The sequence below is a fragment of the Triturus cristatus genome, chromosome 7 (genome assembly GCF_964204655.1).
Source record: "Triturus cristatus chromosome 7, aTriCri1.1, whole genome shotgun sequence".
Taxonomy (NCBI): Eukaryota; Metazoa; Chordata; class Amphibia; order Caudata; family Salamandridae; genus Triturus; species Triturus cristatus.
In genome coordinates, this window is record NC_140590.1 from 303,324,777 (window position 1) to 303,338,830 (window position 14,054).

At 45.7% G+C, this 14,054-nt stretch overlaps 1 protein-coding gene across 2 annotated transcripts in view; it reads left to right on the forward strand.

The window, feature by feature from the left end:
- The window catches only part of MYBPC2 (myosin binding protein C2), a 256,681-nt gene extending 242,846 nt beyond the window's left edge, over positions 1 to 13,835 (forward strand). For both annotated transcript variants that reach the window (XM_085616340.1, XM_085616341.1), the window contains 4 exons: positions 6,623 to 6,759; positions 10,108 to 10,294; positions 13,290 to 13,331; positions 13,480 to 13,835. In XM_085616340.1, the coding sequence (XP_085472466.1) occupies positions 6,623 to 6,759; positions 10,108 to 10,294; positions 13,290 to 13,300 (335 nt within the window). In that variant the 3' untranslated portion in view covers positions 13,301 to 13,331; positions 13,480 to 13,835. The remainder of the gene's footprint in view (positions 1 to 6,622; positions 6,760 to 10,107; positions 10,295 to 13,289; positions 13,332 to 13,479) is intronic.
- The last annotated feature ends 219 nt before the right edge of the window (positions 13,836 to 14,054 follow it).

Below are 14,054 nucleotides of genomic sequence, written 5' to 3' on the forward strand. Positions count from 1 at the left end.
TTTATTTAACAAATGTCCTTCCTGTGGGAAGAAAATGGCTAAATCTGACCCTCACTCTTTGTGTATTGTGTGTCTGCCATCTTCACATAATCCACAGAACTGTTACTACTGCCAGCAATTTTCAAAGAGAACTCTGTGTGACAGAGAGAAGATCAGACTTCATGTGTCAATGGAGAGAGCAAAGTCTAAAAGTGGCCTTGAAAGTAATCCCCAGAAGCCCTCCTCTCACAGAAAACAGAAAAGGTGTCGATCTGCTTCCCCAGCTTCCAAAAGAAAGCAGATTCCAAATTGCTCGCTGTCAGCGTCGAAATCGGCGTCAGAAAAACGAGTAAGTCACTCTTCGACGTCGAGGGACAGATCGCCGCCGAAGCTACGAGAACCTCCGTTGACGAAAAGTAAGTCATACTTCGGCTTGAAGTATATGGTTGACGACAGACCGAAGTCGACATCAAAGCATCCGTCGGCAGTAAGACACTGGTCGACGTCGAGATCTCTGCTTCCTTTACGGAGGTCGGCGGCGAGAGCACCCTCTCAGACCCACAGACGGTCGACGTCAAAGGCAAGATCACCGTTGAGGAAGTCAATGTCGAAGATGCTACGCACCTACCGGCGTTCGATGTCGAGAAGGCTGTCACGGTTGCGGTCGAAAAGACCGACGTCGAGGGCATCACCGCATAGACACGAATCCTCAAGTGTGTCTCCACAGCAGCGGTCGACGTCGGTGGTGGCATTATCCGGGTCGTTTTTGAGGCATCGCTCGATGTCGAGGGAGAGAATTCTCACCACTTCAGGAGACGTACCAGAGAAGCCAAGATCGACGTAGAGAACGATGCGGTCGATGTCGAGAGAAGTGTCATCTTGTCCTGGAATCAACATTATATAGATCACACCAGAGGGATCTCCGGCTCCAAGAGAAAAGTCTCCTCCTATTAATATGTTTCCAAGATGGCTAGAAGGCATACGACGCTGGAAAGTCCCACCTAGAGTCCCGGGCTTGGAATTCTCCAAATCTCTTTTGCCATCCAGAGTCTCTGGGGGACCCCCTCCACGCAGGTCTCCAAGAAGAACTAGGTCCCCAGCATTACGGCGTTCAAGATCAAGAGGGCACTCACGATCTCACTGTTTTCCTACACCTAAAAGAAGACGTAGATTTCCATCATCTACCACGTCTACAAGGTCTTCCATTAATGATTATTCACCTACTTTATCTCCGACACCGCCATCCAGGGTGTCCCCGATTGATGATATCGGAACTTTCAATGTAGTTCTCTGCAGGGGTGCCAACAAGTTAAATATCAATATGTCTGCACCTCCAGTTTCAATGTCCGTCATATTTGAAACCCTTCACCACTACTTCCTTTGGTTCCAGGTCTGCTAGAGCCAGCAATGCAGGCCAGCAACGCAGACCTTCCTGACTCCGGCCACGGTGGGTTCAGCTCCCACACGGATTTCCCAAAAATATAAGGCTCCAGAACAGGCCCCCCTTTTTTCTTCGTGCAGACCCACCTCCAGACTCACTACCTTCGTCCTGACTGACTGACGTCGCGCAACGGATCGGGTGCAGGACCATGACCTGTGGCTAATACCGCTTGAATAATTTCTCTCTTTCCTGTTTTGGCAACTACCGTGCTGGAAAGACTTGCACCTACTTTTGGAAAACATCTTGGACAACCTGTTTTTATTATTTGCTCTACCATGAGCTCAGAATAAACATATTAGGAGTCATAGTTGGCTTTTTACACTTGTTGGACAAATCGTTGTCATTGGATTTGCCGTTTTTTACACCATACTGCCCTGAAGAAGCCCATGTTGGGGCGAAACGCGTTGGCTGTTTTCACTGTGTGAAGTACAACAAATTATAAAAGACATCTACAAATTTCATCTATTTTTTATCTGTTCATGTCTCACATATTTAAATGTGTCTAAATATTTGTTTCCTATATATTGCCTCTCATCCAACTGTTCCACCTCCAGACTCAGTCATAGTGGCTGCAGCCAGAAAGGCACGTTCGGCTATATTTTCCTCCACTGCCCCACCAGAGAAGGACAGCAAAAATATGGACTCTTTAGGTAAACAAATGTGCAATACATCTGCTTCGGTAATTAAGGTGGCTGGTTCTTCCGCCCTGCTGGGTCGGTACCATAGGTTTCTCTGGGACTCGTTGTCGAGATTTACAGAGAAGCTACCGAAGGAGGATCAACAGGACTTCCAGGAAATCCTGAAAGAAGGCGGACTGATTGCTAATCAGATCATCAGTGCGGCCACGGATACATCAGATTTGGCAGCCCATGGATATGGCATTTGCTCGAGGCGCTCAGCATGGCTTCTTCTCACGGAACTAACACCAGATGCACAGAGAAAAATCACGAACCTTCCCTTCAATGGATCGTCTCTGTTCAGTTCCCATGCGGATGACGAAATGTCCAAAATGAAGACAGAATTGGACACTCTGAAAGCTGTTGGCTTGGAGAAGCGATAAGAATTTAGGCAAAGGTTCCGTCCCTATGACCGACGTTCCTTTCAACAGAGGGTTCAAACCCCTCATTGGAACATGCAGAATCAAAATCAAGGTCAATCCAGGTCTCACTACCAACAAAGAAGACCTGGACGAGGGAGAGGATCTACAAAACAGCAGTCTAATGCGCCTAAGCAACCAACGAAACAATGAGGGATGGCTTCCTCCATGTTCGTTAACCACTCCCATGGAAGGAAGTGTTATGTTACATCTGGAGGGGTGGGAGAAACTAACAAAGGACAAGTGGGTTCTTAATATTTTTCAGAATGGCTATTTACTCAGGTTCAAATCCCCACCACCATCAGTTCTTCCGCGACAAAGGCCTCTCCAAGGACACCACTTGTTGCAGAGGCGAACGTTCTCCTACAAAAACATGCCATAGCAAAGGTCCCTATTCCACAAAGAAAGCAAGGGATTTATTCTCGTTATTTTCTGGTGCAGAAAAGAGGTCCTACCAGAGAATACAGACCAATACTCGACTTGAGACTGATAAACAAATACATTCGCAAAGAGAAGTTTTTGCATGTTGGAGCTACATCAAATATTCCCTCAGCTTCATCAGGAGGACTGGATGTGTCATGTTTCATGTTCCAGTGTCCAAAAAACATCGCAAATTTCTACGGTTTCAAGTGTCATCTCAACATTTTCAGTTCAAGGTTCTCCCGTTCGGGCGCAAATGAGCTCCTCAAACATTTTTAAAATGCATGGCAGTGGTGGCAGCGTTTCTTCGCAAGCAAAGGATATTCATATATCCTTATCTGGACGACTGGCTCCTGAAGAGCTCATCACCTGCTCTGCTTCAGACTCATCTCTCATACTGTCTGCAACTACTGAACAGGTTGAGTCTTCATTTCAACTTCAAGAAATCAATCTTCAACCCAACACAGAAGATCCACTACCTGGGTGCCTACCTGGATACCGCAAAAGCAGGCGTGTGTCCTTCAGAGGAGAGGTTATCCTCAATTCATGAGAAATGTCACAGCCTTCTTCACACACAGTATCCCACAGTCAGGCAGGTTTCATCACTGCTGGGATCAATGGCACAATGCATTTTCATTGTACCAAACGCCAGATTAAACATGCGTCTGTTGCACAATCTCTGGAGGACCAATAGATGCAGATATTGTGGTGCTGGGAGAATCAGGTGCTTCTCTCCAAATTGGCCAAGGAATCCATCAAATGGTTGATTAAGCAATCCAATCTGATGAAGGGAGTTCCCTTTCACTCGGACCCTCCTACCCAGATGATAGTCACGGATGCTTCACTCCAATGATGGTGTGCTCACATGGGTACTCGGCAAGTTCAGGGCCTCTGGTCAGAGATAGAACAAAGTTATCATATCAACCTCTTAGAGCTGAGGGCAGTACACATGGCTCTCAAATCGCTATACCCTTCATTCCAGTCTCGGTCCCTTCTGATTCAGATGGACAATACCACCACCATGCATTATTTTAACAAACAGGGGGGTCCCCGATCGAGACCTGTCTTTCTAGAGTCTCAGACCATCTGGAAATGGCTTCTTGCAATAACCATTTTGGCAATGCATCTCCGGGAACTCTCAATGTCCTGGCGGACACCCTAAGCCGGGACTTTGTCGAAGCTCACGAGTGGGTTCTAAACGACGAAGTCACTCGAACCATCTTTCAAAACTGGGGAATACCAGACATCGACCTGTTTGCAGATGCGGTAAGCGCAAAATGCCCCGTCTTTGCATCCAGGTTTCCCCAACCAGGCTCTCGGGGCAATGCCCTTTTGATAAGATGGTCTCAAACATTACTGTATGCCTTTCCACCAATTCCGTTGATTCCCACAGTGACCAACAAGTTCTACAGGACCAATACCAGAATAAGTCTGATAGCCCCGGAATGGCCCCATCAGTTGTGGTATCCAGATCTCCTTCAGCTATCGGAAGTGCCGCACAGGAGGTTACCATGCCATCCAGACCTATCATCCAAGAATGAAGGGAAGGTGTTTCACCACAATCTCTCATCCCTACGATTGACAGCATGGCTCCTGAAGTCCTTCAATATGGACACCTAGATTTGACTCCGAAAAGTATGAACATTCTAAGAGGCCAAGAGACCTTCCACTAGACAATCCTATGTTTTTAAGTGGAAGCGTTTTTACTTATGGTGCACGAACAATGGACATGATCCCGTCCGGGGTCAGGAACAGGTGCTTTTACCATATTTACTCCATTTGGCCAACTCTGGCCTTAAATTTTCCTCTATTAAAGTACATCTTGCAGCTATCACAGCATATAGAAAATCCCCATCCCAGGTTTCCTTTTTTAAAATTCCTGTGGTCAAAGATTTTCTCGAGGGATTAAGAAAGGTTTACCCACCAATCAGGGCTCCTTCTCCACCTTGAGAACTCAACATTGTTCTAGCAAAATTGATGGGGGCTCCATTTGAGCCGATTCACAGAGCTTCTTTACAATATTTGACATGGAAAGCTGCTTTTCTAGTGGCTATCACCTCTGCTCGCAGAGTGAGTGAGATCCAGGCTCTGTGCTGTAAAGAGCCCTACGCTGTTTTTCATGCAAACAGAGCGGTTTTAAGAACACATCTGAGTTTCTTACCCAAAATAGTAGTCTTGGATTTCCACATTAATCAGGCAATCACTCTCCCCACATTCTTTCCGAATCCTTCAAATCCTCTAGAAAGGTCCCTCCATTCTCTGGACCTCAAGAGGGTTCTAAAGTTCTACTTGGATAAGACAAAGAGCTTGAGGAAAACGGACCGACTGTTTATAAACTATGGGTCCATAAATACTGGTTCTGCAGCTTCTAAAAGATCTACCTCTACTTGGATAGTGTCTTGTATATCTTTGTCCTACCAACTGGCAAATAGAGTTCTCCCGGGCAAGCCTATGGCCCATTCTACTAGGGTTAAGGCCTCGACCACTGCTCTCCTTAGAAACATACCTATGGCAGAAATGTGTAAATCAGCCACATGTCGTTCAGTACATACTTTCACGCGCCATTACTGTTTGGACTCTGATACACAGGCGGATGCTCAATTCGGGCAAGCCTCACTCAGAAATGTGTTTGCATGATTACATATTAGATGCTATATTACTTGTTCTTGGTGCTGTTTGCTTGTCCACGAAGAAGTGGGTATGGGCTTGCTACTCTATTCAGTGCTTTTGACTATTGATGAGTATCTCCTGGAAGAGAAGGATAAGTTACTTACCTGTAATCCTAGTTCTCTTCCAGGGGTATATTCATCAAAGTCATAAGCAACCCTCCCACCTCCCCGGACGAGCATTAACAGTACGATAGTGTGTTGTTTGCATCTGATAGCCTGGTTACTACATGTTAGTACATCGTAAAAAAGAACTGACCAAACTGTCACATGTGGTGCATGATAGGAGCAGGGGGCTCCTGGAGGTCTTAAAGGCACGGTGTCCAGGTTCTCTGAAGCCTTAAAGGCAAGGTGCCAGTTTTTATTATACTATGATGTTATTCATCTATGCAGCCTAAGAACAAATTGCCTGCTATTACCGGTTTTCTTTTATGAAAATAAAGGGTTATTGTGGAACACTACTGCAGTATATGTTCTCTATTACACGATTTACATGTGATATTATTATCTTGCAATAGAAATCCATGTAATTTGGCATTTTAGTCTATTGGATCTATAATAGGCTGCATATTTATGTGCATATACATGTATATATGTATGTTTTGGAAGTACTTTGTACTTGTGGTTCTAAACATACACATATATATGTATTTTTATATATGCTCCGGGGTCCCTCATTTGGGCGGGTATTATTCAGTACTTATGACTTTGATTAGTATACCCCTGGAAGAGAACTAGGATTACAGGTAAGTAACCTCTCCTTCCACACCAGCATAGCATGATTTTCCAAGGATATTTATTGTTTAGGAATTTAAGTTGATGTGTGGAATTTTTATTATAGTTGGCATGGTGGTGTCACATGCATTCTTGCAATGATGTTTAATGTTTGTTAGAGCTGTGACATTATTTGTACTTATTAACGAGTAGGGTCTATGACATTATTTGCACATATCAACTTGTAGGGTGTGTAACCATTATTTGTATGCGTGCATCACACACATGTTCGACTCTCCCCTCTAGGTCTTGTCTATAAACCAGCCGATTTCAGGGAGCATGACTTCAGCATGCCGCCAAAGTTCCTGACACCCCTGGTCGACCGTGTTGTTGTTGCTGGATACACCACTGCCCTTAACTGTGCAGTAAGAGGTTATCCAAAGGTATGTTAAGCCAGAACCTCCTGATATTGTAAACCCCTGAGGTGGTGGGGTTATAGATGATTTGAAATTAGACGAGATTGTGTTTTCCACCCCCGCATCACGGGGGTAAAGTGGCCTCTTACCCCTATGAGGTGAGGGAGCAGGGGTAGAAGACCATTTAGAGGCACACCAGATAACACTTCCTCACAGCATCATCCACCGAGATGAAGGGTGGACTTGCTTTGCTTGACTCGTCCTCAACCTTCCATGCCGCACTCACATCACACATCACCTCTACGAACTCCATTGACTCCCCATACACAAATGCACTCAGTTGAAGCTTCTCACACACACATAAAAAGCACATCAACATATGCCCTGATTACCTTAGCTCCCCTATACACTTTCACCAGCCATCTGGACACCGCTACTCAACTGAACACGCAATTGCACACGCACCCTGCATAGACAAGAACAGAGTGGGAGGTTGCACCCACTGACACATAGCCCCCAAAACATGGAATAACCTCCCCGACCACATCATAGCCTCCTCCTCATTTCTGGAGTTCCACAAGAAACAGAAGACCTGGCTTTTTTAATTATCACAGGGGACCTTGCCTAACCACCTGTGAAGCGTTTTGATACAAATCAGCATAACATACCTGGGTTGAAGGTCAGGTCATTTTAAGGTACAGTAGACAGCACTTTATTTTATTTATTTTATAAACTTTTATATAGCGCGAACAGGATCCCGAAGGATATCAGAGCGCTTTACAATAGGTTAGAAGAGAGGACAACAATGAAATGTACACAGCAATTGTAAAAATACAGTGGTACACGTATACAGTATGATATTATGCAGAAGCGACGATCCGTGACTGTTAGTTGTGCCATGGAGATAGAAACCAAGAACAACCGCCTTATGAGAGCCTCCACCCTTTATGGTAAGAATATGCTCATTGGGAATCTTTTGGCTTCCAGTTTGAAAGCCGTCGTCGAGGAGAGTCTGCGTACATCCGGAGGAAGAGAGTTCCATATTTTAGGGGCAGCACCAGAGAAGGCTCAGAGACAAGTTCTCTTTTTGCTAAGGATGATCGGTTTCAGGAGGAGAGTAGAGGCGCTTCTTGATGCCCTCTCCCCGCAAGATAGTTCACGTTTTTGCGCCAGATACGTGGGAGTATTGAAGTGAACGGCTTTGTGCACCAAGATTGCAATCTTTTGCTGGATTTGTGCTTCAAAGGATAGCCAGTTGAGAGATTTAAGGACTGGGGATGTGTGCTCATTACGTTTGGAGCCTGTAGTCAGTCACTTTCTCACAGTGTCGTCGATTCAGTGAGGGATTAGTGGTTATTCAAGGTGCTTTAGAACGAGCTTTCTCACAGCCTCATCCCTTGAGGTGGAGGGCTGAGGATCATTTCATTGAACATTAGATAGCGTTTCCCACAGTGTCTCCCCCTCCACTGGGGGGTCGCGGCCATTTCAAGGTATGTCATACAGCAATTCTCATAGCGTAGTAACCTGAGGTAGGGTCGTGTGCACCATTAATAATACCAAAAATAAAATTCATTGTCCGGAAGGTAATCAGACATACGGTCTCAGCTTCCAACACCCTCTAAAGAATGGATCTCGAAATGTATTACAATATTAAACATCAGCAAGAGACAGAATTTTCATTAACAAAACTGCACAGAAGTTCAGGCTGGTAGAGTGGAGGAGAATGTCCGCTTTTTCAACATAGCATAGCTTGGTAAGACTTACCTGCCTGGTTTTATTGCATCATCTTCCTATTATGTTTCATTCCCTTCCTCCTCTGTGTATTATTTTCCTTATATGACCTTGTTGGTTAGACACTTGTTTCTTTTGCCCTCGTTTTGTCATATTTCACCAATTAAGGGGCAGATTTACAAGCCCCTTGCGCCTGATTTACGCCGCCGTTGCATCACTTTTGTGACGCAGCGGCGGCGCAAAACCAGCACCATGCTGCGGGGTATTTACAACGTGACGCATCTGGGAGATGCGTCACGTTGTAAATCCTGCGCCAGAAGCAGGCGTTCTGGCGCAGGGGGGGGGGCGTTGCGGCGCAGGGACGCCTCCTAAAAGTGGCCGAGTGAAATCTACAAGATTTCACTCAATCACTTTTAAGGCCATGCTGCGTCAAAACCCTGCGCCTGCTTGAAGCAGGCGTAAGGATTGACGCAGCATGTTAGGGATAGGGCACCCCCGAGCCTTGCTGGAGCTGCGTCATGCTTGCGACGCAACTCCAGCAATGCGCCGCCTTTCCGACAGCGGATGCATCACACATCTGCCCATCCGAGTGCCACGGTGCGCCGCATTATAAATGTGGCGCATCAGTGGTGGCGCACGGGTGGGCAGATGCGTCGCAACTCTTCTGGCGCATCTCTGCTGATTAGCAGAGATGCGCCAGAAGTCATAAATCTGCCCCATAGTTTTTATTACTTTCTTTCCTTATGTATGCCTGACGTTTTCTCTTCAACTCTCTGCTGTTTCAGTTTTCAACCTCACTGTTCGTCTCCTTAGATTGTGTGAAAAAGAAGGGAGGTGGGTGGATATAGATATTACTTGTATCAACTTAGAGAAGAGTAACGTTTATTTGAGTAAGGTCAAGGATATTAACACACAAGGTTTGGGCATGCCATGATTTCTGTAAAGGAGTATTTATCTACTGACGGATAGGGGGAGGCAGTGTCAATCGGATATGATGTGAACCTTCATGCTCCAGAGTTAAACTCGAAAGCCTTGAGGAGTCTTCCATCTCATAGTATGTTTAGTTCTGGAGAAACAGATTTAAGACTCAGATTGTGTTTGTATCTTCAAGAATCAAACTTAAAGCCATGGACAATTGCTAGTCATTCAAAAATAGCTGGGATAATATAGCTAGCTTTTGTTGTCCAGACTCAACAGCATAGATGCTCTTTTGTTTTTCGGATTCAACAGCATGTGTATCCTCTTGTTCTCCAGGTTAAAAAGCATGAGGCTGTTTTGTTCTCCATTGGCAAAGGCATAGATTGGCTTTTGTTCTGAATAATTAAACTCACGCAAATCTGTGACTATTCTTTATCTGAAGCAAGACAAATGTCAATTTTGATCTCTAGACTTAAATAGGGCACCATACTCCTCCTTGTACGGTCCAAAGTCAAGCAAGTGGATGTTTGGGGAGGAAACTGATCTCAGTCTGTAAGAAGGCCTTGGACCTGTACGTTAGAGTCTTGATAAGATCCGGCTAACACAAAGGGAACACCCAGCTGGTCAATAGTAGGCTGGAAAAGGCTGGCACATGATGGTTGTTGTTATGAGGTACAATGTATGTGTTTTACAGTCCATAACAACTTGTTCCTTTTTCTGTTTTAGCCCAAGGTGGTCTGGATGAAGAACAAGATGGAGATCAGGGATGACCCCAAGTTCCTGATGAAACACAATCAGGGTGTGCTAACCTTGAATATCCGCAAACCCAGCCCATTTGATGGAGGAACCTACACCTGCAAGGCTATCAATGATCTGGGAGAGGCAGAAGTGGACTGCAAATTGGAAGTGAGAGGTAGGGTTCTCTCACTGGTGCTACCCGCTGAACTGGGAGTGTTAGTAATGGATTGCAAACATTACTGTCCAACCACAGCACTAAGACGGTAGTTCTCCAAAGTGATTGGTATGCACACATCTTTCAGGGATCCGGTTAAGATCAGGCAGGCTTCTAGTAGCAGCAGAGACTAGATTTAACAGGCATGATTTGGGACCATTGACGGGTAAATCAAGAGACAGTAGAAGGACTGCACATTGATGGAAGTTTGACTAGTATCTCCCAAAGTGTCTCATTCAGAACCTGGTCTGGGACCAGGGGCCCTGAAGGGTGAGTGTCCAAGCAGAATGTTCTAGTTTCAGGGTGGCTATGTTCAGCACCTGGGTAATGCTATCACACTGTTTTTTATTTTATATATTGAGGGGCTCATTTATGGCATTTTGGCATCGGGCAGCGCAGCATGGCACCTTGCTGTGCTGCCCTATGTCAAAGTGAAATGGCTGGAATGCACGATATTTAAGCAATAGGATGCATTCTGTCCTTTGGCAGCCTAGCGTCAATGTAGGCACCCTTGCACCACTGGTGCAAAGGTCCCTCAATTGCAGGCAGGATTGTTTTTGTGCAGAAGAGGCACCTTCCTGCACAAAAACAATCCTACGAGGCGTTTTCCTCTTTCCATGTCTGCTGCAGAATGCAGCAGACATGGAAAGAGGGAAAAACAAGGAAAAATGAACATATATCTCTTGGTTACACCTCACCTCGTGAGGTGTACGGAGTTGACGTATCCCCAGGATTACTTCCCTTTGTAAATCTGAGGCAACGTCAAATTCCATGGGTGTTATGTGGGAAAACCCACTGCAATGCCCATGGAATGCCTCCCGGATGCAGATTATGGCAACGCAGGGACGTTTTAAGGATTTTGGGGGCCCTGGGCCAAATGTATTTTGAGGGCCCCTGTTCAGTACAGCTTTGATTTTCTGATCCAGTTTCAGCTCTTTAATGCCCTCTTTGGTCAAATTCTAAATGTGTGTACATCTGGTATTCAGGAATAGTGACTTGTTTTCAATATTGTAACACAGAAGCAGCTCTCTAATATTACTGCAAATAATATCTGTGACACCCTTCCATTTCTTATATGTGAGGTCCTGTATTGATCTAAAAGAAACTTTTTATGGTTGTGGCATGAAAATGGTATTTAAGACAATCTATGTAAGAATAATGAAAGGCCATCAGGGCAAGACTCTCTGTAGAACAGAGCTGGCTCTATCAGGGGGCCCCCTGAAAGGCAGGGGCCCTGGGCCAGAGCCTACTTTGCCCATACCTTAAAACGTCTCTGTGGCAACACAGCGATTTGCGCTGCGTCGCCTTACTCATGATTTATGAGGTCACTCAAAGACATGCAGGGCGGCTTTGTGTGACTTCATAAATCTTTACGACAGCCCTGTGTCACGCATGTACCACTTTGCGTGGTGCAAAGTTGGTGCAGGGCTCTCATAAATAAGCCCCATAGTCTATGTGAAAGTTATTGACACAGAGGAAGCTGCAGGTGTGATACCAACCAGTGGCTCTATAGAAATAGTGTAAGATGTATTCCCACAGCCCTGCCAATATTTACTAGGGTAGCTCTGGAGAAGGACATTTGGGGGCTGCAGTGAGGGTGTGGTCGAGTCTGCATTTCAAAGTCGTCAGTCATGGATACTAATGTCAGGGAGCGTTCTCAGAGGTAACCTGTCAGTTAGGATTGCAGACTTTGTAGCTACTTATGGCTTTCTTTAATGTTGGCTGGATGAGGGCTATCCACCATAAAGTCCCAGATGTGCCAGTCACCGTTTTGAGAGAGCATTGATGCCAGTAGCACTCTAAACAAGGAGGATAGGACACCTGCCACTTTTTGGAGGATCTCCCTCTCTTCCAAACTCTGAATTGGGCACTTAATGTTTGTGCAGTCTGGCAAGAAAGGGAACAAGGGGACATATTTACATGAAATTGGCGCAGCGCGGTGATGCAAGCAATTTTGCTGCGCCGAGCTACATCATTTTTAAAACACAGGGATGTGTCGTATTAACAAGAATACGGTTCATCCCTGTGCTCACCCCTGCGCCAGCGCTAATAAAGCTGCATAGTGCCAATGCAGGCACCCTTGCACCATGGTGCAAAGGTGCCTGCGTTGTAGGGATGATTGTGTTTATGCATGAAAGGTGACCTTCCTGCACAAACACAATTATTAGTGGTGTTTTGCTCCTTTTATGTGTGCTGCAAAATGCACACATAGAAAAAAAAAACGAGGAGAAATAAAAGTATTTCTCCTCATTTCACCAAATGAATGCCTCCTTTTGAAAGGCGTTAGTTTTTGGTGCTGCCTCAGATTTACAGATCCTTGTATATATGGAGCAGTATCAAAAAGCTATGGGTGTTGCAGGGAACGCCCACAGCAACACCCATTGCACGCCCCTTTGCAGCAGAAAACTACGTTACAGAGGGCCATATTTACAAGGGGGTGTTAAGCAACGCATAGTGGCTTCGCACGGCCTCATAAATATGGGCTAGAATAGAGCGCCATATATGCATCAAACAAGGTGAGGCTCCGGGGGCTTGTAAATATGCCCCAAGGAGTCCCAATAATGTGAAAGAATTTTGCAGCCTGGGAAATAGATCCAGGTCATGTCAATTCTCTGATAGCACACCACCAGGTGACGTCGGCTTTCAGTCACTGGTAACAGAAGCCAGACTAAAACCGATCCCCTTCAAAAGAAAGGCTGTAAGACCCTGCTGTACCATCCCATTTCTATGCCCCTGTTCCTTTCGCAGGTACTGCATTTAAAGGAATAACATTTTAATATTGGATGTGCCAATGATAAATGCGCCCAAGTACCGAAACTGCCATGAAATCTCGCGACACTCAAGTCCATCCCAGAAAAGCTATCAGCAACTCTTGTTCAATGTAGACGTCAATGGTGAAGCTGCGTGGAGGGCGATTCCTAAATATTGTTTTTTCTTCTTCTTTTTCTGTCCACAGTTCCCCAGTAAGCCTCACCTGGCACGGAGATGAAAGGGAGAGGTAAATACTGCACCATCAGCAGCTTAGGAGTCTCCTCGTTTCCCGCCGTGCTGCTATCATTTTATGACATCACTGTACAGGTGATATGTACATGCTGGCGACAAAGCTTGCTTCTATAAGGTCGACTCTTCTCTTTCCCGCTTTGCAGGCCTTCATCTGAGCCACCCGGGCCCTCTCCTCCTACGCAGAGAGCAGCAGAGCCAGGAGGATGGAAGTTCTGAAGAATGCGCTTCACGCTCACAGCGTCTTCTCATTGTTTTGTACTTATCCACCGCACCCCATTTACATTTTGGATGCAATGTTTGCGTTATCACAAGGAAGCGAGGCGTATAGAAGGATATAAACATTTTGAAGAGTGCTTGATTTGCTCCGTCCCTGCCTCCCTTCCTTTGGCACCTGTCTGACGTCAGCGTACATACCCCGACCCTTCCATCTGCGCATTTCTCTATTTCTCTCGACATGCCCATTTGCCTCACTTTGAGCAATAAACGGAATAATACTGTGCTTTTTGAGTCTCGTGTGAGTTTTCATTCTTTAAAGGTTTCCACATCCATGAGAACTAGCAGCTTCCGGAGATGTCGGTGACGTAGAGTTGTGGTCCTGGGTGACGTCCGCTTTGCCATGCGCACAGCCTGCGTCGCTCGGAGCCGAGCACATCAAAGGAGGCACGTATACGTGCCCCAGCATGGATGCAGCCTGGGAGCGGGCATACCTGTCCTCTCG